Raw genomic sequence first — 25,315 nt, forward strand, 5'->3', positions numbered from 1 at the left:
TAAATGAACCCACAGAAATGGGACATATGTCAAATAATATTTATCTATATTTAAATAACCCGTCACAAGGGTATGACTGTAACAAGAAGATTGTGGGTCCGATCCCCACTCGGGTGAATGAATTATTATTTATTAATATTTTCATTTCGCTCTTAAATCAAGCTCTGCGTTAAGTTCTACCACTCAACACACAATGCCTGAAAAACTTTGAAGGAAAGTGGGGAATGGAATGTCTAAACATTAGGTTCCCTGTGCCTTATGAGCAGCGTTCATTCTACACACCTACCATCGAAACCTGTAAACGAATTTCACGAAAGTTAAATATTTACACATATTCTAAACTATATATTACCTAAAAACTGTTACAATAATATACCGGCATGATCCATATTATCATTATGCTTTTCTTGATACCGATAAAGTAAAGCCACCTTTAAGTGTAATAACAATGTTATATGCCTTTTAAAGATTTTAAAATAAATAATAATAATTATTATTATTATTTGTTGACTAACATATCATACAGAATAATGCTCTAGTAACATAATGTTCTTATATAAAATGCAGCAAGAAAAAATTGGCTCTAACTTAACATATTCATATAGTCAGAGCGAACGGAGGGCCAAACGCTACGGTCTCTACTTACCTCTTGCGCCTTGTCCACTGTCATCAACCTCTTCATACATGCCCTCCGGGCTCCTCATGCTTTTTACGTGACCTTCTTCCAGTATCATTGATATTGTGTTTTCGAAGGTCAATCGAGGTCTCCCCCATATTTTTATTTACATTAAATTAACAATGTTGACGTGCCTGAAAGTTGCACTTCTATATTGCATACCACGTGTAATAATAAACTTGTTATTAATAGAATCGTATGACCCACATTTCTCGTCTCGAACGACGATTGCTATAGAGTAGTATTAAGTTTACCATTAATTTTTCGGATGATTTCTCGTTTTACTTACTACTTACATACTCGTAGAGAGACAGATAATGCCACATATGGTACCTATTTTACTATTTTTTACAGATTATTCCCAATTAAAAATTTACAAAATAAATTTTGGCACATTTTAAATGGGTGTAGAAATGAATTTTATATGATTATTAATTCTATTTCTACTCGTAATTATCAAGTGCATTTGCGACAAAACCAATATACGAATATATTATACAAATGTGAAATGTTTTTAAATATTTGGACCCATGAATTTAGTAATTTTGGGGGTTTACCTAGATAACACAGATTTCTTAGTCTATTTACTGATATGTTCGATATGTTTGTAATCACAATATTATAAATGTGCAAGTTTATGTAGTAGTTAGTTACTTAGTTTAGTCCGCTTTCACACAGAAAGTACTAAATCAATATAGATAAAAATTTACAATACTGTAGCTTATACATCAGAATACTAAGACTACAATATAAGACTTTGTATAATTTGGCTATAATATAGCAGTAACTTTAAGCAGGCGAAGCCGCGTTTGGGTCGCTAATGAGAAATCTACTTATATCAAAATAACTCATATGTTAATGAAACGTGACTTATATTTTAATAATAGTACTTTATTTTCCTCTAATGACATTTTAAATGAAGTTGAGACAAAAAAATGTATAATATCACATTTTATAATATAAATATGAAATACCAATATCTAGTAGCAGGTTTATAAAATAAGTATGATTATTTGCCCATTCGTTGAATAGACCACTCTTGCTGGCACAACGGGCATCGATTATTCTGTTTAACCCAAAGGGACATGCAGCAAAAATGGAAGCTGTGGTTGCACTCGCCCCACACCACTACGCAGTCTTGCTTGCCGTAGGAGTCCTTCTTGCTCTCCCCCTGGCAACGTAGACAAGCATCTGTGAACAAAAATAAATCGATATGAATACGAATATATATAAAAGTATTACCGCTTCCTTACAAAGAAGTCATAAATATCTGTATTGACGTCGAAACATAAATATTTACTGCTTGCATCAGATCGTAACGACATCGTATTTTACTGACATTTTAATACTATATTATGTAAATTACGGAGGAAGTTTAAACATGTTTTTGTTTCTAAGCATTCCACTTCCGCAGGAAAATCATCACTGTGTTCGAATTAAGAAAAATATAATAACATGAAGAATAACATGGAATTTTAACGTAGAGTATAAAATACGAATGTTTGAATTTATAACTGCATATTTATACTTGGAAAATAAATAATGCTATACGCAGTAGCAGGTACACATTATGTTAGTTAGCTTATTAAATAACATTATCATAAATATGTCTGTACATAAATAATTATAGATTTCTTGATTACAACCTAAGAACGTTATTACGTAATATTTTTGTGTAAATTTTCAATTTTAGTGCCAATTATCAACATGGCGTTAATCTGTATTTTTATATAGACTCTGTGGTATACTGCAAACTAGTAAAGTAGTTTCCAAATCTGGTACTAGTATACCAGAATCTTTAAAATAAATTACGGCGTAGATCCTGCTCAGAATTAATACAACGATGTGCAAGTACAAATAGGCACGTTTAATAAAATCATACATTTCTATGCTATTACTATTTATTCATTTCCCAGAAAATATTTTTCAGGCACACCAAAAAGTTGGTTTATACTGTAGAGCAATAAAAGAAAACTTCATCATATTTGTTTTAATATGCGCTTATTTAAAACGTACAAAAATAATAAATTAAAAGCCACCAATGCCGCAAAGACTAAATTTAGTATGGCCCATAAACCGTAACCGATAAAGGTACATTTTTTATAAAAGGAAAGGCAAATAAGGGTGATGGTAAGTGATCCCCAAAGACGCTTCAGGTGCGTTGCCAACCTCTAACCTGAAGATATCGTAACCTAACCTTCAAAAGTAAAATTAGTTTTAATCGTCGTCCGTATACGTAGTTAGCATGCGGGTACAGAATTAAAATAGATTAGTACGAGGATGTATTTTTTATTATACTCTATTTTTAAACTAAAGATTAAGAACTCGTATAACAACTCTTTTTAGGTAATTACAGCCGCTACTGCTACCGCTTAAATAATTTAGCAAATCAAATTAATCATAGTTATAAATACACCTGCTTCGTCAAAAAAAATACGTTTTTAGTTAATTGGTCAACCGTCAACCTCAAACTCAATACACACTTGACACTTTTGTTATGGTCGATTTTAGGTATATTTTAAGCAACCACATTATGTTATAAGTTATGCAAATTGCAACTGCGCCACAAATTGTATACTTCTACAATAGCAAGTAGCAAAATACGTGTCATGGAAATTAATACAATTTATACTTGAAATATTTAAATATTTAAGCACAATACAATTAAATTTCTGCTAATAAAAATAATTGTTCGTATGAATATAACATAAAAATATATAGCTTAAATATTATACCTGTTTTTAGGCAAATGTACATATAAGCACTATATAAATGAAAAATAATATTTTAGTCGTATAATAAATTCAATTTGAAATCCCTAGTAATGGGTCACCATTGAAATTCCCGGTCCAATTGCTAATTTAATTTACATAAATACGGCTCTTCACTAAAGCTAAGTATAAACATAAGAAATACTCGGATCTAAGTACTTCGCAAATAATATATCAAAGCAAATTGACTGTGTCTATAACACCGAAGTGCTTATTTAGAACTGTTTGTACAAACGAAGTTATCTGGTTGTGATATATTCCAACAACTTAGAATGTAATACTGGTAAATTGTAATTTAAAACTTATAATATAATAGAAAGCTATAAATATATAGTTAGTATCTAAAAATGTATTATATGATTAACAAATTTGCCGACCTGGGTGGCTTTGCCCGCTTGAAAAATACAAATATTTATTATATTATTCTCAAGAAATGCTTCAATATATTTAAAAGCTATAACGCTTCAATATATTTAATAAGACAAACCTTATACTTAAACGAAAAAAAGCGGGCTCGAATTCCTCTTGCAATTTATAGTATGCGTAATACAGAATTAGTCGAATTTAGTAATTTAGTAATTAGTAGAATTTAGTCTGATTAAACAAAATGCTGAATTAGATTTAAATACACAAGGAAACTTTATGAAGGTCAAGTAATTTAAAAAAATATATTGCGACAAAATATTAGCTTTTTTTCTGGATCTGGATCCGTTTATAATATTCTACAAAATTTACTGCTTCACATTTTTCGATTTTTCGTGTTTTCACATACGTGACACTTTAAGATTATTTGTGCATGTCATCGCAAAATCAGGTCAATAAAAAACCTTTTTTAACAAAACTCTTTGTCTATATTTTTAATTCATTTTTGTATATAAAATTCCGCTAAAATAAAGTTATATTTTAATAATATTCTTCATTTATTCATCGAAAGTTTTGAAACAATAAATAGAAAATGATTTCCATTGTTATAATATATAATACTTTACAATCTTTCTTCAAAATAAGTTTAGATGTATTAAATAGAATACAAAATCTGTTTTCTCAATTTTACTTGCGTGTACCTACTTTTAATTTTACTATATTATTAAAGAAACAGCGTAACTAACATTTTAATAATTTAATTATTGTTATTTATGCATATAATGTGTTATCCGTATTCCGTACTGCGCACAATCGTAACAAGTTTGTTTGTACATAATAAATATTTACATATACATATAGTAACGTAAATACCGCATGTTGAAGATGTTATTTTACTTTTAAATGAAGAACATTGTACGATCATACAAAAATTGGAATTTGTACGTACGTTTAGGGAAGAGAGACTTAAGAAGACTTTTTTGCTGTTTATAAACATAGAGACGGCAAAACCCTTAAAACACACAGCTTCGTAAATCAAATATGATTTCAAAAAATATTTACTATTTTACAATTATCATTATTATATTATGTTAATTTTTCTTACCATATATTATAGTAGGTAGAGACATACTGACATTAAAGACACAGTTGTCTACATTATACCATTTTTGTGTCATTATTGCTTGTTTATGTTTTCGTATATATTTCCGCAAAAGTTGTTTATTACTTGAACAAAATTGAAATTCACTTCATAAGCATTTATAATCATCATAATAATAAAAATTAATTTTAATACAGAGCTGTTTTATCTTTTACAATATTTCAAGACCAAAAGAAATATTTAATTTTTTGTGTAGTCGAGTAAGTTCATTTTATAAAAGAATGGTTATTGCAAATATTTACTTAATCAAATTCTTTTCCTTTACAATTTTTTTCTTTTTTATTATGATTTAATACTTAATTGTATATTTAATAACAGATAACTTTTAATGTTTTAGTTTGTATAATATAATCGATACAATATAAGACCGTAGCATTAAAAATATTAATAGGTACGTATAGTTTGCGATGAATTCAGTGTATGCTAATAAAAATAAGCCTTGACCGAGCGGAGAGCTGTGTAAGCGTTAAACTCAGTAGGTAGTAGGTACCTAAATAAATAAAGGTAAAGCTGACAACAAGTAAACTTATCTTAAAATAAAGTATGTGCTATATATAAAATAAGAAATGAAGTATGTGCTATATATATAATAAAAAATTAAATCCATGAATTGAATATATTTTTTTCTTATGGGAAACGTATAATTCCATTATTATGTGTGGTGAGGATCTAAGTTTTAATTTTAATACTTACTTAGACAATATCTAAGTTATACATTTTATAGTTATTTATTTTATACCTGCACGTAGCAAGATAGACAAAAGGTGTATGGAAATTTAGTGTTAAGACACTCAGGTTCCTATTAAGACACTTCCTTTCCCCAATTAGTGCCTCATTCTCCAGGGACTGGATGTTGAATGTTGGAAATCAACACCGCGCTTCCCGCGCAGGAAATGTGAATATTAAATAACTTATTCCCCGAGTGAGAATCGAACCCAGAGCGCAACGACAGCCTCATAACAATAATAAAAATAACACGATATCAAAGGAATTAAAGTATTGATGAAGTGTTACTACTTCAAGTAATATATATTATCAAATGTATGAAGCAAGTATATATTTAAACAAAATTCAATATTTTTTATTACTGTATTTTTATTTATTACTTTTAAAACACTTTGTTCTCTGAATTTCAAGTCAATAAACTTAAAAGTATTGTTTTTTTTTATCTTCTCTTAATTATATACCTGACAGACAAAGCTTAATGATATCCTCAATATTTTTATTATTTTTATCTCTTGCCAAGCGTTCTATGGAAAACATTTTTAAGGTAAAAGCAATGTTGTAACTTTCATTGCACCGGTGGAAATTTTTAATCAATTTATTATCTATTGTTAACTGATAAGATAAGGCACTCCCGTATAAGCGAGACGCGTGACACACAAGCATCTGTATACTAAATATCATAATAAATTATCTTTTATCGCAGCGTCTCGGAAATAAACCACAAATGTGTCAATTTCATTTTTGAAACTCATCTTAAGTAATTTTCCTTTTCCGCAAATTTGTTGGACGCATAAAAAAAAATACTAAAGGCTTATCCTTGTCACATACCAAGTAAAGCTGTATAAAATATGAAGACCATTTATTATGTTTCCACAAGGCAGCAAACTAGATGACAACTTTTAAAGAGTTTATTGTTTTTTAGTAAAACTATAATAACAAAATAGTTTTATTTATAGTGGAACATCAGGAACATTATATGGAAGAACATTCGAGAAAGCCGACGGGACCCGCCTGCAGCCGCTAGTAATATTCCATTGGGTTTTTGGATCTGCATGTGTGTGTAAGTCGGTGAATGCACGCCCGGTAAGTATGCGTGTGTGTTTTCTGTTTCGACGCCTTTGCCAATGCCAGTCACTTGTGACGCAACTAACGGACGTGTCCATAAATATTCCACAGAAAAGTTTGTATAGGCGGCAATCGCGTCTATTGAACATAAAAGAAATTTAGAGAATATACAAGTTTCGACATAGTTAACAGCAAAGCTGTAAGGTACTAGGTTAATTTTATTCTGTAATTCTTATTAAAGAATAACATTGCGTAAAATTTTCAAATAGTCAACTTTGTATACAACAAAGATTTGAGAATAGAATAGAATAGAATAGAATAGAATAGTCTTTATTGGTGTTACTGCTCTAAGAAATCTCTAAAAAACAACGATTTTATATCAAATCTACAATATAAATCTATGTTCAAGTACGTTAAAGTTAAGCCTTATTTAGTATGCGTAGCAATAGCAGGCGGGGCAGGTTGACGCAGTCATTTTTTCGTGTCGCATGTATCCCTATGCGTCTAGCGAACGTGACTGTGGGCACGCACCGCGTGTCTATTTTCGAAGAGACGTCATAAGGTACCAAAATTATACTTAACTAAAAGAAAAAAAATCATATTCATAATGGATACTTTTGTATTTAGCTGATTTCTTTAGTAATTTTAAAGCTGATGTAAATATGACATAAACAGTTGTACAATTTCCTTATTAGCTCAGTTTCAGTTTATAGACATTTATTCTCAATAAGACCTAAGCCACTTACTTGAGAACGATACTTTAACACAATAGTTAAATTGTCGTTGTCAATTATTACATTTACAAATACAAACTTATAATAATTTAAGATTAAGTTGCTGTGACAAAAATAGTAAATTTTGTACTTACTTAACACATTGTTAATAATTATCGCGAACATATTTAGCCAATTGAAATTTGAATGTGTTAAATGAGTTAACATTTTTTATAAGTGATGGTACTTTATTGTAAAATTGCGCTCCTTCGAAAGTTATCATTTTTTTACCGTAATTGGTCCTTGTTCTGGGCAGCACCAATAAACTAGCTCGGCATTCACGAACTGAGCGTCCACTAACATCTTGTATTTTAGTAAAGGATATATTACTATGTACGGTTTTATTAAGTATTTTTCGTATATAGATACAGATGTTGTAGACGTGCAGTTGGCGAATTGTCATTATTTTTGTGTTTTCATAAATTTTTGTTGTTGATGCTAATCGTGGATAATTAAATATCAGTTTAATGCATTTGTTTTGAGCTCTTTGTATGTTTGATAATTTAGTTTTGGCGGCACTACCCCAAACCTCTACCAGATACAGCAAATGGGGTTTGACTAGCGTATTATAAATGACGTAGCGCATTTTACACGGTATACACCTTACAATGTTACGCAGTGATCCCAGCAGCGTCGAGAGTTTGTTTGATATGTGATTTAAGTGCTATTAGTGCTATTAGCTATTATCATCAGTAGGAAGACAGTCGCATGCGTTGCATCTTAGAGAATTATATTTAATTACAATTCTCCCTTGTATTCTCTTCCTGATAATACAAAAAGTGCAGGAAATACTACAGTACTAGTCTTTCGTTTGCATATATTTTAGGTATGCGTACGACTTAACCATCATCTTATAAAGTATAATGTAGAGATTTTTAATATAAGATTTATCACAAAAGATGAATATTTTAAGAATTTGAATATTGTTGAAATATAATAAAACGGGTTTACAAGTATTAAATATAACAAATAATAGTAACAGGAAAGACCAGACTTCTCGGTCTTCAGAAAAACAACTCCCGACTATGACGTGTTCGTATATTATGACGTAGAGTCCCGCCCACTTAACAAATGTAGTATAATATTATGCATTTGAAAATGGCTGTTGTAAAATTACATGCCAAATAATGATTAATAGGAAAATTTTATCTATAAATATAACATCAATTGATAATTTATATTTAGTTGTTATCATATTTATTATTTAGGTACTCATGACTCCAGAATACAAGCTTTTTTCTTTGAATTATTTACGGTTTTTTTTTTAGTTTTTTTAGTGTGTTTTTTACACTAAAAAATACTGATATATAATATATTTCTTTTCAATTCTTATATGATTTTCATTCTTGTGTATAAACACACACACACACACACACAAATAATCACTCTTAAAGTATAATTTTACGCATATTTCAAACAATCTACGTAACTATAATTAACGTAGATATGTATGTCAATTACATACTAACAGCAATCGCAATTGTTTTGGGTTCAATCTCTGCTAAGGGAAATGATGGTATACAAATTATATTTTTCCGCCCCTGTAGCGCCGTTACTTAACACGAAACGTCTTGAAAATGATGAAGAAAGTGAGGTACAGAACGTTTCAACACTCAGTTCTCTCTGCTTACGCTGCTTTGCGAGAAAAAAAAGTAAACTGCTTTTTTAAACTATAGGCAATTTGCATAATTATATGCGTTGCAACATAATGGAACTGTGCAACGCAAATAAGCAATTAATTATACAATATTTTAAACTTCATATTTACTACCTTATGTATATTTCTAATATAGAATAATAATTTTTATTTATTAATATGTACAATTTAGATTCAAATTTTATTTTCTATTTGAATTATTAATTTACAGGTGCACATGTACCCACGTACAAACAACAGTATTTTCCTTAAAATAAATACTAATAATAGTATTGGAATATGAAAAATAACTAGGGTACAGCTTATTACACAAATATTAATTAAAATTAAAAATAGATACCAAGGGGGTATACTTACGACGTGACTTACTGCACGCGACGGTTGTTACTTCAATTAATGAACGAAAGTATTTACTAACTTTTCTCTGTTTCAAGATGTATGTTCTCTCTTAAAATTAGCTTTTCTTTATAACGTACGAACTGTACAAGATATTATGAAAAAAATATATTTATGTTAGGTAAAATTCAACATAGACAAGGAACTAGCAAATTTAAACTACCTTCACATAACAATCTACTATAATTACAGTGATAATAACTTATTAGAATTTTTATAGTTTTTGATATCCAATTTCAAATGTAACTTATCAAAGCAATTCAGGTACAGGCTTCGACGTATACGTGAGTGAGTGCACACACACTGAAAACATTTCACCCACACTGAAAGCAGTTACGACGCGTGGGGGATGGGGGAGGGGAGCGAGCGGGGCAAGGGAAGCGGCAGCCGACGCCGTACGCCACCAACCTTCTATAAATGTCTGCGCTGCCATCTGCAAGTTTCAATAGATAACTTGAACTCTGAAGAATAAAGTGCCGCGCTGCCAACATACTTACTGAACTTACTGAATGTTGTGCACCCTTCAAGGATAGAGGCGCGAAATATATTTTGAATGAAAACAATTGGACTTTATAATCTGTTTATTTTATAGTTATATATAACGTAAGTAACGTCAAAGTAAAAACGCTTGTCGTTATCTTTTGTTACAACAAAATATATTCCAATTTCCGATCAGTGATGTGTCTGTTTTACGTGAAATAAGCATAAGAGACAAGTGTTAAAAAAAACTTTTGTATAGCGTCTCGGGACGTTTATTGACGTTTTAATAACAATTGAAGTGAAATTATCAAGATGAGTTTCAACAAGAATAACCCCAATGCAGTGGGGAAGATAATGGGATACCTGAAACAGCTTTCCACTGAAATGGTAAGTCGTAATAAAAACCATACTATTATTTATACTTTTATAAAGATTATGTAAAAGTTATTTTTTCATTAATATGGATTTTTATGGAAAATTTTAAATAAATTTTCATAAAATGTACTGGCATAAAGTATATATTTGACAGAAAGCTCTGGAAAATTATGTGCGCTGTTCCGTAGCGCACACTGATTTCGTGTCATCTTAACTGGCGGCGGTCGGTCCCTGCCGTTGCCCGGCAACGAATGTTACCAAAAGATCACTCTCAACTCTCAATTAATACAATATTACTAAAGTTATTTAAAAAATATTCCTAATTAACTTTTTATACAAATATTATGAATATCTAATTATTTTAATTTTAAAAGGCAAAGTCATAGTAACCTTGTAAGTCAGTTTATTGAAAGTAGTTTATAATATTTTATTTCATGGTAATATATGCATCAAATGCAAATAGTACAAAAAATGTTAATCAAGGTCGCAAACCTTATAAATGAAATGTCACCTAGTAAGCGATTATTCAGACTTTATTATGTTCAGAAGAACTAAGTATATTAGAATACTAAATAAATTGCACAGTAAATTCAAATAGTCCTTTTAGTTACATAATATGAATAAATGTTAAAATTGCTTATATAAAATAATTTTATTAAATAAGCAATAATTAAATTGCAACGAGCGCTCTCTATCGGGAATAAAGAAACTACAACCGAAGCAAGTTATTACAGACAAACCTTAGCTTGTACATTTCAGTTTTATATCAGACTACACTAGATGGCTCTGAACTTAAATAGTAGCATAAAATAACTTAAAAATTTACACTCCGCGATAGGCCTTATCGATGTTATTAATCGATAAATGTTTTAAATAGTACATTTACAAGTTTGTTTATATTTAAAGACGGGTATTTCATATTAATATTAAAATAATATCAAGCACAATTTGCAAGAAAAATATAATATTTTCCAAATCTAATTTTTAAATTATTATTGATATTGGTGGATGTTATTAAACATTTTTCTACTTTTCCTGCCCAATGCCATGGTCATGCATAACTAGCAATATATTGCTAACTATTTGTACTATGATTTATTTATTAAAAGGATGAATTTTAGCCTCGACCTTGATATTTTATTCATCACTAGACAGCCTCATGTCAAGAATAACATGTGATACCTACTCGTACTTTTACTGACCCTATGTGTAAGGTTCACCAACATTGCTCTCAATCCCGATAAATATAATTAAATACCATCATCATCGGAAAATTAAACCAAGGAAAATTTATTAAATATAAAACTATATTATAAGTATTATTTTATTTACAACAATATGGAGGATGAATTAGTGAATCATAAACTAAATAAATAGTATTTGAACATTTTTAGATAACAATATTTTGTAGTAATTTGACCTAATGCGATACGACATTTTTATAAATTTTAATGTCATATCTTAAAGAAGTAGAGAAGAAGAATTGCATTACTTGAAAAAATAATTATTCAATGTAAATTGTTTATGTAAATTCAATGTTTATTGGAATGTTTTCATTAAAACAAGTATGTAGGTCTAGCAAAATAGGGCTAGTCGAAATACAAAAAAAATATATATTTCTTAAACGAAAATGTTATTTCTTATTATTGTAACAATAAAACATTTGAAGAAATTGTTTACGCTAAAGTGAAGACAAGCACCATTATAAGTCAACGTCTTGACATGTACCTGATATATATCTATATATCAAAGGGATCTATAATGAATTTATTATTTGAACCTCAGTGTGTGGCTAGCCAGTGCTTGCACGGTATACGTAAAGACATGTAGTAATTGTTATATTTCATTAACGTCTAAAAAGGTGATGGGGTCAGGGTGGTCTCTAAATGTACCAGTGGGTTATCTAAAACATGCTTAAGGCATATGCACACTTAAAGTGGTCATAAGCAAATGTTTTCTCTGTCTGACCCGAGACTCCACGAGGTCACAACTCTTATCGTTATTGCTGTCTTACGCACATAAGATAGTGAACATAATAAATGGGAGTTGTTTGCGGATGCCTCCTACATTATTGATTGTTAAGTTACACATTTGATATTGTCCAAAGTATTGTTGAGTTCTTGGAAGGTACGGATGTACCGTAAAGCTTTTAAATAAGTAAAGTAATGTGTGTAAAATAATAAAAGTAATTATAACTCTATGTTTCCTTTCGCAGGGTGGGACCGACCAGGGCCGCCGTGGCCAACAGGACGAGGAACGCTTATACCGTTCTCGTGGACCAAAATATGCTAGAGTTCCCTCGCGGGCAACGTTGTCAGCATCAACAACTTGTACGTCTCTAGCAACATCCTGCGGGTCTCAAGGGACTCTTGTACCAAACTACGCAGCAATACCTGAAGTCGCTTCTACAGAAAGCAGTAGTGAAGACGAGCAGGATTCCTTTGAAAAGACCCGTCGTCATTTTCAACAATTACGTCAAATTAGTCTGGGAAACGAATTCAAATACAAAATGGAAATGGAGATAAAAAGTGCTAAGGAAGAAAATTTGCGCAATTCTGTACCATTCGTGAAACAATTAAGCAAAGATAGTATCAAAGTCAAAACTGATTATGCAATTAATGGAGATGCTCAACCTTATGGACCAACGACACAAAGGCTATTTTTATGGACACAGGTCAGTGACAGATTTTTTTTTCTTTTAAATGGGGAATTTTATTTGATATAATTGGTAAATGAGTTTTTTTTCCATACATAATAAAAATTCAAAGCGTCCATCATCACAACAATACGCTTGTATATTTAATTTCATTATATTTCTTTCTAAATATTTCTCAGCATTTCAAATTAAAATATATATAATTAAATTAAATATGAAGCGTCCATTGTTATAATTTAGTTATAATATATAATTTATTTTAGAATATATAATTTTCATACGTAAAATAAATTATACAATCTTTGTAAAGTCAAATGAGAAAAAAAACTGTATTTTCTTATATTCACTTATTAAGACTTGCAAATGCAACATTGAATAAGTAAATGTTCCATGTAATTGCTTTGTTTGTTCAAGGGCTAGGTTTTAGGGTTAGGTTAGTCAAACTACAAACAAAATAATTCTGTTTGCATTTGGTATACTTCTTTCATAAAAGTTCGATTCGAGCTGGCTTAACTTCAGAACTTTCCGGGTTAGAGTCATGTTACTTCATATATTTCTGACGTAAATAATTAAAACGTCAAATATGAAAGGACCTCAGGTATTTGTAGGTTTGTAATTATAAGTAGTATATTTGTAAAATTAATATTTAAATACTTTTATTTTTTGCAGATCTACGCAGCATTCGCTGTATCAATGGGTTCTCTCATGGTAGGATTTTCGACTGGTTATACATCACCAGCTTTACCCAGCATGAATCAAACGTTGAGCATCACACACGAAGAGGTAAGAAAATCATTTAAAACCTACTAAATTTAATGACAGTTGGACCTTATGGGTTTTACTATTATTGTTATTACAATACTTTTCCCTCAGATATGAAGACGTATCTTTGTATAGTTCTCTTATTATCTCGTCTTTAATGCGGATGTCTAAACGCAAACAAAAATGTGTTATAATTTCAAATCAAAACTAAATTATTTGTTTTTATTATTACAGAATAGCTGGATTGGTGGTCTCATGCCTTTAGCTGCTCTTGTAGGTGGTATTATCGGAGGTCCCCTAATAGAATATTTTGGACGAAAAGCAACAATTATGGGCACATCGATACCATTCTTCATCGGATGGATGCTTATTGGGAATGCAGTTAATGTTATTATGATATTTATTGGAAGAGCTTTATGTGGAATGTGCGTGGGCGTAGTGAGTCTTGCTTTCCCTGTTTACGTCGGTGAGACTATACAACCAGAAGTGCGTGGAGCACTAGGATTATTACCAACAGCATTTGGTAACACAGGAATACTTCTAGCATATTTAGCGGGAACTTATCTTAACTGGTCAAATCTTGCCTTCGTCGGTGCAGCACTTCCGGTACCTTTCTTTTTATTGATGCTTATCTCTCCCGAGACGCCTAGATGGTACATTACTAAAGGCCGTCATCAAGATGCCCAAAAAGCTTTACAATGGTTACGAGGAAGAAATGTGAATATTGAAAAAGAAATGGGTGAACTCACTCAATCGCAAGCCGAATCAGACCTTGCGGATGGTGGTAATGCGTTTAGACAATTATTTTCTAGAAAATGCCTCCCAGCTGTTTTGATATCTTTAGGCCTGATGTTATTCCAACAACTGAGTGGTATCAATGCTGTGATATTTTACGCCGCGAAAATATTTAAGATGGCTGGAAGTTCTGTTGATGAAAATTTATGCAGCGTCATCATCGGAATTGTTAACTTTGTATCAACCTTCATCGCTACTTCTATAATAGATCGGCTAGGAAGGAAAATGTTACTTTACATTTCATTAGTTTCTATGATCATAACCCTGGTAGCTCTCGGTGCATACTTTTACATCAGAGAAGTCGTGAAATCCGATGTCAGTAGTTACGGATGGTTGCCATTAGCGTGTCTAATTATCTACGTCTTAGGATTCTCTATTGGATTTGGACCAATTCCATGGTTGATGTTGGGTGAAATTCTACCATCGAGGATACGTGGCACAGCAGCATCTTTAGCGACCGGTTTCAACTGGGCGTGTACATTTATCGTCACAAAATCATTTGACAACGTAATAGCCTTAATCAGTATGTACGGCACCTTGTGGCTTTATTCAGTAATATGCGTAATTGGTATATTATTTGTTATATTTTTTGTACCTGAAACTCGTGGCATAAGTTTGGAAGAAATCGAAAGAAAATTGACCGGTGGTTCACGACGAGTGCAGACAATTAGTAGAAATAATAAGCCAGTACAGAACGGCTGCTAAAACCAACGTGCAGGTGTCTCACATATTCCAGCAAGAGCACCAAAGAGTAAATGTTTGCTTGGTGTATATTACATGAACACAATATAGGATAGTGATTAGTGTGGCGCGCAAAGAACTTAATGTGCACTTTGAAGACTGATTTGGATTGTATTGTTAGTATGTGAAATTTGTAAATATAGGAAATTAAAATTGTATAAGACATTGAATAGTTCCTTTAATTCTACATTATAAGTGAGCAAAATGGTGTTGATATAAATTTATTTAACCGGCCCAGTACTTTTTGGTACATGTAGGATAAAAAATATTGAGAATTTTTCTCATTACCTATTAATAAAGTAGATAATTATAATTATTTATAATAAATATGATAACCTATTTTTGAAATATGTGATCTGTACTAATAAATTATAATAAATCATGACAAAATATATTTAAAATATTACAATGGATTTATTATTGTGATTTAGAAATGTAAGAATTAAATTGTAGTAAATCTTAGAATAAGAATAGAAAATTTACATGTGATTCCGTATATTACGGAACGTACGTATATTTATTATATGTTTATTTTTAATAAAAATATACAACTAACAAATAAATTTTGTGCTTTAAGTTCTTTTTGTGAATCCTATTTAGAATTTATTTTTTTATATTTATTTAGCTTTTCGCTGTAATAAGCCCCGCATAAAGCAGAGGATAGGTAGAGGGAACAGAGGGAACCTGTGAACCTAGTGTTAAGACACTCCGTTTCCATTAGGACTCTTCCGCTCCATTATAGATCAGTTGTGATGTTGTTACTTTTCTGAATTTAGTTTATCCATACCTATATTATAAATTCGAAAGTAACTCTGTCTGTCTGTCTGTCTGTCCTTTACGCAATCAGGGCCAAACCGCTAATTAAATTGTGATAAAATACTCATATAGAGATACTTGAGGGTCCCGGGATGAACATAGGATACTTTTTTTTTTCTCATATTTGTAATATTTTCGATATATACCAATATATTAAAATAATTAATTTGACAAGCAATTTATTCCGCCATGTTAATAACAATCGTCGCTACGCGTTGCTAAGCAACGGCTTGCAAAGTTTGTTGTTTTAAGAAAACGTCACCCAAAGTGAGTTTGCTTAATGCATACATGGCGCGCGCCGATATAGATTTGTATACATTAACAAAAATTAGATGATTTCTATAATTTCATATTCATCCTTATGAAAATAAATATAATGGTCACTTTTAGCATTTCAACTAGATTGAAATTATAGTTTACTGTATAACATTGTAATAAATAATTAAGGAGATGTCACTGATTCCAAATGACCTAGCCTACGAGTGGTATAGTATGACCGACGCGAACGGGCAGATGACTTTGAAATAAAATAAATAAATTTTTATATATTTTCGAATTACTACTATTTTTTATGTAATTATTTGCTGCTTATAATTTATTTATCTCAGTTCGGTTATCCATACCGATGTTATAGACTTAAAATAATGTAATTTAAATCATTTGGGATATTATTTAATATTGTTCGCAAAAATTAATAATTATTTAATATAGAAAAATGTTTAGGACGCGCGCACGGCAAACTTTAGGTACTTTTACTTCTTTTGTTTGTTCATTTCGGTTACTCAGATATTTTTTTTTAATAATAAATCTCCACTTATTATTTTTTAATTTATTTTAGTTATTTAGGCTTATATTTTCGCGGGTGTAGCCGCGTCCGGGCCCACTAGTTTTAAATAAAAAATTGTTTTATTATTGATTGACATAATTACTTATACCTATAACAACCCTTTTTGGTGTATTGGACAACTAGAAATTATTTTATGCAGCCGGCCCTCAGACAGGAGTGGTCCTGGATGTAACCCCACAGACCGCAATGTGCGTTCGAAATGTCGATGTTCAAACGTGTCCTGCAGTTCACACTATGACGCGCAGTTAACTGCGTTCTTCATCGACTAAAAAATAATACTTCAGCTTCACGCTGTATCCCGCACAGCAGGGTAGGCAGAGGAGCGCAGGAGAGGAGGCAGAGGAAACCAACATACAACAGGTGTTGAGACACCCCGTTCTCATTTACCGAATTCGGAAGTCAACGCCGCCCTTTGCCTCTACTACAGAGTGAAGAAACGGAAATATAAGTTTTAAATAAATATTTCATTTCCTCGAGTGGGGATCGAACCCATAACCAGTCGGTTTACAGTCACACTTTGTGCTCCTGCGCCACGACTGGCCTCAAGAATAATAATATTTACACTTTGTTATTTTACTTTATTTGTAATAATATAATATACATACAAATAAGAAGAATAACATTTATTAGAATATTTAATATTAAAAATTACGTACAATTAAAAATATAAAATTCTAGGTAATTATTTTTTTTTAATTATTCTATGTAGAGTTCTGACAAAAAATACTGTCTTGTAATAATTTGTGGAATAATTTTAACTATAGATTAGTTAAAATTATTGCACAAATTATTACAAGCCAGTATTTTTTGCAGAAAGATAATGAGTGACGAAATAAAATATTTAAACCTTATCTTATACACAGCGCACGCGTCACTATATAAAAAATAATTCGACTGTATAAAAAGTAAACATAAAACAATATTTTATTGGAATTAACAGTCGGAACCCATTTAAACTTTAATTGGTTGAAGTAGAAGTCCCACAGTTATTAAGCTTGAAATTCAGGTTTTTTGTTTTTAGGTTTTTTTTTATTTCACACTTTTTGGTTACGATATATTATGATCGGCCGTCATTCATAGGAAATAACCCTAAGATCGAAAAAATGGCAATATTATTATTTCAGTACACAAGTTAATATCGTTGGGATTTGAACCCGCTTTCACTATCCACTAACAGAACGCTTCCACTGCTACTATACCGCGTAATGTCGGTAGACTCTTAAGAATATTATGAAGTGTTGACAAAATTTCGTAACGACTTTTAATTAAAATTTAGACGCAGTAAAATCTACCTATAAGTATGTTCGTTTAGATTAGATTAACGCGTAATTCGCAAATGATTTCCAGGATTTATTTTTTGCCTTATATACTTGTAGTTAATATTGGGCATGATTTAAGCAAAAGAACTAAATTTTATTGGTAAGGATATTCTTTGCTACTTATAAAATGTTTAATTATTATAAGCTATATAGTTTAATTTGTAGGATTGCAATTAAAAGTAAAGAACAAAATATAAGCATTCCAATTGAGAATAGAATGAGGGTCGTATTGGTTTTTACATATTTCCCAAATATTATTTCTTTATTAACAAAGCTAATTATGAATATATAATAAATACGTAACCTTTGTATATAAATTTTGTCTATTCAACGATCTTGACCCACAACTGATAGAGTTGATCTTTATTTCCATATTCTATCTATACTAATATAATAAAGCGGAAGAGTTTGTTTGTTTGTTTGAACGCTAAGATCTCTGGATCTACTGGATCGATTTACTTTATTTTTGTTTTGTATGAAAGCTGCATTCTTCAGAAGTGCTATAGGCTATATAATATTACATTACACATATATACTAATAAATTAAAATACTTTCTAATTTGACATGCAATTTATTCTGCCATGTTAATAACAACCGTCGTCGCTACGCGACCGCGTTCGTTACCGCGTCATTTTGATATTCATCCTTATGAAAATTAATATAATAGTCACTTTTAGCATTTCATCTAGATTGAAATTATATTTCTATAGAAATTATATTCTTATATTTCAAGCAGGCGTAGCCGCGTCCGGGTCCGCTAGTGATTAATATTATAAAAGGATATTATCTAAAAATTAACCGGTCACATATGAAAGACCAATTAAAAAAAAATCTGTTCTTATAGCCTGGGTGTATACTTCCAAGTAAGAAAATATTAGAATGAGTATTAAATATTTAATCAGATTTAGGTACTATCGCTTTCGCACTTTTCGTAGTTTTGTTTTGTAATAAATCACCCTGCTGCACAGAGACGCCGCTTTTACAAAGTGAACGTTATCAGTGATGAAATAAAAAAGTAAACTAGGATATTTTATAGGACGGTCAACGAGTCGTGGTCTCACTAAAGTTAGCTATAAAAAGCTGCGCAATTTGATTTCACAATTTTCTTAACGGCAACGACTCGTTGAACGTACTGTACGGTGAATGCGGATCAAATTTATTACTATGTTATAAATCAATAAACATGAAAATTAACATTTTACATACGCCATTTAATATTGTATTAAAAGATAAGTATAGCATAAAATATTTAAAAAGGTGTTATTAGATGATATTTTTATATGTAAATTTTATTTATTTTTAGATAACATTTTACTATAAGTACTATCCTAAGTACTAAGAGGAGATGTTGATTTTGTCTTTAAAAATACTAAGAAACCTACACAGAAGTAAGAATTTTATCAGCCCCCAATAAAAGCGCAGCCCTTATAAGTATATGTTTAAAATTATTATTGTTGAGCATTATCAATAATTACAATTTAAATATTCGAATACATTTTTTCACTTGGCACTTGTTTTTTTCTACTTGTTAAACAAACGATGTTTATCCATAATTTTTGTTTACAGAGAGCCATAACGTTCTATAAACAACATACACATGCTATTGCAGAATTTCTAGGTAGCAAGCACATTGCGATAAACATGACTAATAATAAAACTATGTTATATAAAATCAAGACTGTTGTTATAACAACATAATATTTATATTACAATCTGATTATTTTTTTACCTCGACATGTTAAGTTTTAAAATATTTTTGTGCGTAATATATCTAAAAGCTTTTACGAAGCTCGATTTTAATTACGTATTTTCGTACTTTCTTCTATTATATTTTTTTGATCATCATTTATCCTTATAAAATATTGTAAATATATTATAAAGCATATTGTGACCTAATTTTGAACTGGCCTCAGGTGTACAATAAAATGGAAATTATATTATTTAGAATATAAATAATTATTTACATATTTATTAGTTCTTTTAGGTGGAAGCCTTTGAATAACGCAACCTCGAAAGTCAATCAGTTTTGTCAATCAATTAGTTCTCATATAAATCGTTGAGACCGCGCCGAGAGATGGTCATTTCTTCAGTGGTACATGTACGCAATACATTGTTTCAGTGTTCACAAATATTTAAATCAATTGTATTTTAAATATATTAAGGAATAAGCAATTAATTGAATAAAATGAAGATATTAATGAGAGCAGATACACATTACAGTATAGTAGTGAGTGGTAGTGATTATGAAAAACCAAAATATACATTTTCGCAGGTATGTACCTAAATAGTCCTTAGCAAACTCTAGATAAAATAGTAGTTTACCATCGTGCTTCTTCCAAGCCTTGTAATAGTTTTATATTGAAACACGCTTTAGTGGAAGATTAATGTTATATGTACAATTTCTGTTTTTTATGAGTGGAAGTTAATATTATATTATAAGTCTCCAATAGATCAAATATTACTCACACAGCCCAATTTGAAAAAGAGAGATTATTTTTGGGACAACCCCTTAAAGAACTACACTAAGGTTCCGTCCTTCTGCCATGCTCCTAAGGTTGTTTCGGTCAATAAATATTATTGTATTTAAAAATAATTTATTTTTAAAAGATTAACAAGAAAATGTTCTAAAATAAATAATAATAAGCAATTTGGAATGCATACAGATAATGTAATTAATGCAAATTTAATAAGTAATGAAAATTAAAAATAAATCTAGATGCACCTAATAATTTGATTTATTGATAAAAAAATAAAAAAAAAACAAATTAAGAACAAATAAATAATAATAATATTAGGGCTGTTTTAGTTTTTATCATTAAGAGAATAATATATTTATTAGAAAATTAACTAGACGTAATTGTCGGATACATAATGTATTTTAAACATTCTAAATTATATTAAATTAACATTATAGGTGAGATATTTTAATATTAATACCTTATACAAATATTTTCATTCATGCATATATTTTTCATTTGCTATGGCTAGTTACTTTATCAATTTGAAAAATTGCTATGGAACTCAACAAATGCGTAGTTTGTTACGGTTCTCCAATATCGCAATATTATTTTTTAATATATGGTAAATACATAGAAGTCGCTCATATACGTTGTAGGTAATATAATCGATTACGTGAAGTGATTTAACGGTACTCACGTAATTGGAGACAATCATTGTTGATGATTGCTTAAATTGGTTGTAGGCGGTTCGTACACACCTCCCTACAAAATATTATTAAACATAGTAATATAGTTCATATAAACAACCGACCGAATATGAACATGAATGAATGAATATGACCGAGCAACTCTTATAATGGCACTTCTTCTCACGGGAGAAGAACACCTAATAAAGGAGTTTAGTATTTTTCAATGTTATGATTACTTGATTTTAGGTCTTAGCAGCAGTAGCAGTATCAATGGGATCAATGATAGTTGGATTCTCATCGGCTTACACATCACCAGCACTTGTTACTATGCAAAATAGTACAAGGATATCTGTTTCCGAAGAAGAGGTTTGAACAGATTACATTTTAATTAATTAAAACGTAATGAAATTTAAAAGCAAAAATATGCTCAAATAGAAATATTTGAGCTGGTTTATATTTCTTGATATTGGAATATTTCAAATTTCGATAATAAATATTATTTTAATTATATTACTTAAATAATTGAATATTTTGTTAACAGGCAAGCTGGGTCGGCGGCTTAATGCCACTGGCTGCGCTAGCTGGAGGAGTGCTTGGCGGGCCCTTAGTGGATTACATCGGCCGACGTCGAACAATCCTCGTCACAGCAGTGCCTTTCTTTATTGGATGGATATTAATAGCTACAGCTAAAATTGTTCACTTAGTATTAGCGGGGCGAGCTATATGCGGTTTATGCGTTGGTATTGGCTCCTTAGCTTTTCCTGTTTATCTTGGTGAAACGATTCAACCGGAAGTTCGTGGTACTTTAGGATTGTTCCCTACAGCTATTGGAAATATTGGTATTCTTATATGCTACGTCGCTGGGAAATATCTTGACTGGTCCCAATTAGCTTATCTTGGAGCTGCTCTACCTATACCTTTTTTATTGTTGATGTTTATGATTCCGGAAACTCCCCGCTGGTATATATCTCGCGGTCGAAACGAAGACGCGCGTAAAGCTTTACAATGGCTTCGGGGCGCTAACGCAAAAATTGATAATGAAATGCGTGATATAGCCCTGACTGACGCAGAGATCGAAAATGAATCTTCAATTAAAGAACTGTTTAGTATGAAATACATGAAGGCAATCTTAATATCCTTAGGACTTATGCTTTTTCAACAATTGTCGGGTATAAATGCAGTTATATTTTACACAGTTAAAATTTTTAAAATGTCCGGCAGTTCAGTTGATGAAAATTTGTCGACAATAATAGTCGGTGTTGTTAATTTTATTTCAACATTTTTTGCAACGGCACTTATAGATAGAACGGGACGCAAAATTTTACTCTATATTTCGTCAGTTACTATGACTATCACATTAGTCGTTTTAGGTACATTTTTTTATATTCGTGATGATATGCACATGGATGTTTCTAAATTAGGTTGGCTACCCCTTACTAGTCTTATGATATATTTACTCGGATTCTCTTTAGCCTTCGGTCCAATACCTTGGCTGATGATGGGAGAAATATTACCGGCCAAGATACGTGGTGGAGCGGCATCAATCTGTACAGCTTTTAACTGGCTATGCACATTTATTGTAACCAAAACTTTTCATAACATTTTAGTAGCTATAGGACCAGCAGGTACATTTTGGTTATTTGGTTGCATTTGTTTTATAGGTTTATTCTTTGTAGTTGTTTGTGTACCCGAGACTAGAGGTAAAAGTCTAGAACAGATTGAAAATAAATTAACTGGTAGAAAAGCTAGAACTCGTAGAATGAGTTCAATTGCTAATATAAAACCACTTCCAAGTGGGTGTTAAGAGTATATTACAAAAAAATTCAAATGAAAGTATTGGAATCATTTTATTTATTTTTACTATTTATTACAATCAATACATCAATAATTTTGTAAAGCATATTGTTGTAAAGTGTTATTAGGTATTTACAAATCATAAGGAATAGTCAGTAGAAAATAATTCAACAATTAATAATTTAAATATAATAGAAACCCACTTAACTAGAATAATTATTGTGCTTAATCATTCCTATGGATCATATATCCATTCATTGAAAGTTATTGAATGTGAAAAAAATAGGTTGGAAAAATCACTGGGCTTAGATGATGACCATCATACTTATGTATACCACATGTACATGTCAATCAATCTAGTTCCGATTTATCACATCAGTATTTATCAAGGCCTAGTAAATATCAACTGTACTTATATAAGTATTTATATATTAGTTTTAGTTTTAAGTTAACTTTATATCTCATAATCATAATGAATTAAGACCAACAATTCATCTCATCACACACAATAAAACTTATATAAATAGTTTTGACAAATTATTATAAACTATTAATTATAAATAATCTGTACAATTTTTTTTTTCAAGTATTAAATTAACACTAAGCATGGAAAAATATTTTAGAAAATGTATAAAATTTTAAATAGCAGGACTGGACTGGTCTGTGACCATTAATGATGATAAGAAAATATGACTTAGTGGTCCAAGTGCTCAAACGGTCTCTTAGAGGGATGCGTTTGGGTTCCGCTCTTTACATTGAAATGTTTATAGCTTTTCTAAAATATTTTTAGTCTATATATTATATTCTTACCATAAAACAGACAAGAAATTGTTTTGTTTGTTGACTAATTTATTTGCTGTATTATTTAAAAATCTATTATACCTGTTGTTATATATGTTTATAGGGTAAATATTAAATTGCATAAATTAGATTCTATTACATATAGTAGTTGTGTTGATATTTTGAGCTGGGTTAGCCATATTAATTCCCTTTCTTGTTTCTTTATAACATCTTATTTAGCATATTAGAAATATGATGGTTGTAACAAATTAGGCTTAGGAAAATAGATTGATCTATTAGTGTAAAACACATTTTCTATGTATTTTTTGGATAAAAGAATAAAGGAATTGACAGAAATTATATTATTATTCTTGAAGTCTCCAATTAGTTACAAAAGCGCAAGGAACAAAAAGGGCAAAGTACATCATTTTAAATACTTAGCGAAATTATGTTGTTAATCATTTTTGGTTTATTAGTCTTCAATTTTATTGAAATGCAGGAATTACATTATATGGTAAGAAATTAAATTTTCTTTAAGAGCAATGGTATAAATATTGTTTATCTGGATAAACAATATAACAATTGCTGACTCGTTACTAAGTTTTTATATAAAAAGTTTTAAATTCTAAATATGAAAATTTAAAAAATGAATATCAAGACTTACCCATTACTTGAACGCGGCAAATTGCACAAGTATCACACTCCACATCCCAACTCCACATAGCCACCGCATTCCACTTTTTAAGGGTAAACATCTTATCTGGTTTTTGACTATCATTATCTCCACGATCTAAAGACTCGCAGTCCTCTCCAGACATTGTATATATAAAAATTTAAAATTGTTATTTTTTCAAAGCCTAACAAAGTAATTCAATTTGACGTTTATATTTGACATCTGTTTATTCGGAATGTTATGACATTTGTAATACAGATTATACAGATTCATAAAGTAAGTTATCGTTTACCGCAGATATTAACATAGCGTAAAATGAGATAGACACGAATCCTTTTTTCAAGTTGCATTTTATCAATGAAGAACTATCAGAACTTTAAAATGGAAGTAATTTCTATTTAGACTGAATGTAGGGTCAATAGAGACGTCGTAGAAAAATGTAGGTGTTGCTACTGTTTTAATATGATATATTGTAGATTATGTTAGTGAATATTACGATTTGTGAAATAAAACTAAATTTTAATCAAAGTCAACCCTTA

At 30.4% G+C, this 25,315-nt stretch overlaps 3 protein-coding genes and 1 pseudogene across 4 annotated transcripts; 2 read left to right on the forward strand and 2 right to left on the reverse strand.

The window, feature by feature from the left end:
• Nucleotides 1–1,546: 1,546 nt before the first annotated feature.
• Roc2 (Regulator of cullins 2) lies at nt 1,547–25,010 on the reverse strand. The gene is made up of 2 exons (XM_085190676.1): nt 24,768–25,010; nt 1,547–1,867 (listed from the first exon to the last, which is right to left on the reverse strand). Exons 1-2 carry the CDS (start codon nt 24,919–24,921, stop codon nt 1,686–1,688), a joined length of 336 nt encoding a protein of 111 aa, XP_085046802.1. The 5' UTR covers nt 24,922–25,010; the 3' UTR covers nt 1,547–1,685.
• On the forward strand, nt 10,020–15,961 carry LOC146535730 (facilitated trehalose transporter Tret1-like). Of its 2 annotated transcripts, none has more exons than XM_085190958.1 (4): nt 10,020–10,456; nt 12,660–13,118; nt 13,770–13,883; nt 14,097–15,961. In XM_085190958.1, exons 1-4 carry the CDS (start codon nt 10,382–10,384, stop codon nt 15,360–15,362), a joined length of 1,914 nt encoding a protein of 637 aa, XP_085047084.1. In that variant the 5' UTR covers nt 10,020–10,381; the 3' UTR covers nt 15,363–15,961. The 2 variants fall into 2 exon arrangements, with proteins under 2 accessions (XP_085047084.1, XP_085047085.1); XM_085190959.1 differs by lacking the exon at nt 10,020–10,456 and adding an exon at nt 12,432–12,571.
• LOC146535731 (5.8S ribosomal RNA) lies at nt 17,202–17,354 on the reverse strand (annotated as a pseudogene).
• Nucleotides 20,440–24,460, forward strand: LOC146535732 (facilitated trehalose transporter Tret1-like). The gene is made up of 3 exons (XM_085190675.1): nt 20,440–20,653; nt 21,776–21,895; nt 22,071–24,460. Exons 1-3 carry the CDS (start codon nt 20,567–20,569, stop codon nt 23,331–23,333), a joined length of 1,470 nt encoding a protein of 489 aa, XP_085046801.1. The 5' UTR covers nt 20,440–20,566; the 3' UTR covers nt 23,334–24,460.
• Nucleotides 25,011–25,315: the final 305 nt, after the last annotated feature.

Source organism: Heliconius melpomene, chromosome 10, assembly GCF_056956725.1.
Source record: "Heliconius melpomene rosina isolate 202511_hmr_F chromosome 10, ASM5695672v1, whole genome shotgun sequence".
NCBI classification, from domain to species: Eukaryota; Metazoa; Arthropoda; class Insecta; order Lepidoptera; family Nymphalidae; genus Heliconius; species Heliconius melpomene.

Excerpts from the sequence above, each read along its gene's own strand:
- LOC146535730 (XM_085190958.1), top strand. The coding sequence starts at position 10,382 with ATGAGTTTCAACAAGAATAACCCCAATGCAGTGGGGAAGATAATGGGA. Across the intron at positions 10,457-12,659 it reads AACAGCTTTCCACTGAAATG|GGTGGGACCGACCAGGGCCG; the intron begins GTAAGTCGTAAT and ends TTCCTTTCGCAG. Across the intron at positions 13,119-13,769 it reads GGCTATTTTTATGGACACAG|ATCTACGCAGCATTCGCTGT; the intron begins GTCAGTGACAGA and ends TATTTTTTGCAG.
- LOC146535732 (XM_085190675.1), top strand. The coding sequence starts at position 20,567 with ATGAAGATATTAATGAGAGCAGATACACATTACAGTATAGTAGTGAGT. Across the intron at positions 20,654-21,775 it reads CAAAATATACATTTTCGCAG|GTCTTAGCAGCAGTAGCAGT; the intron begins GTATGTACCTAA and ends ACTTGATTTTAG. Across the intron at positions 21,896-22,070 it reads TATCTGTTTCCGAAGAAGAG|GCAAGCTGGGTCGGCGGCTT; the intron begins GTTTGAACAGAT and ends TTTTGTTAACAG.
- Roc2 (XM_085190676.1), bottom strand. The coding sequence starts at position 24,921 with ATGTCTGGAGAGGACTGCGAGTCTTTAGATCGTGGAGATAATGATAGT. Across the intron at positions 1,868-24,767 it reads TTGCCGCGTTCAAGTAATGG|ATGCTTGTCTACGTTGCCAG; the intron begins GTAAGTCTTGAT and ends TTTTGTTCACAG.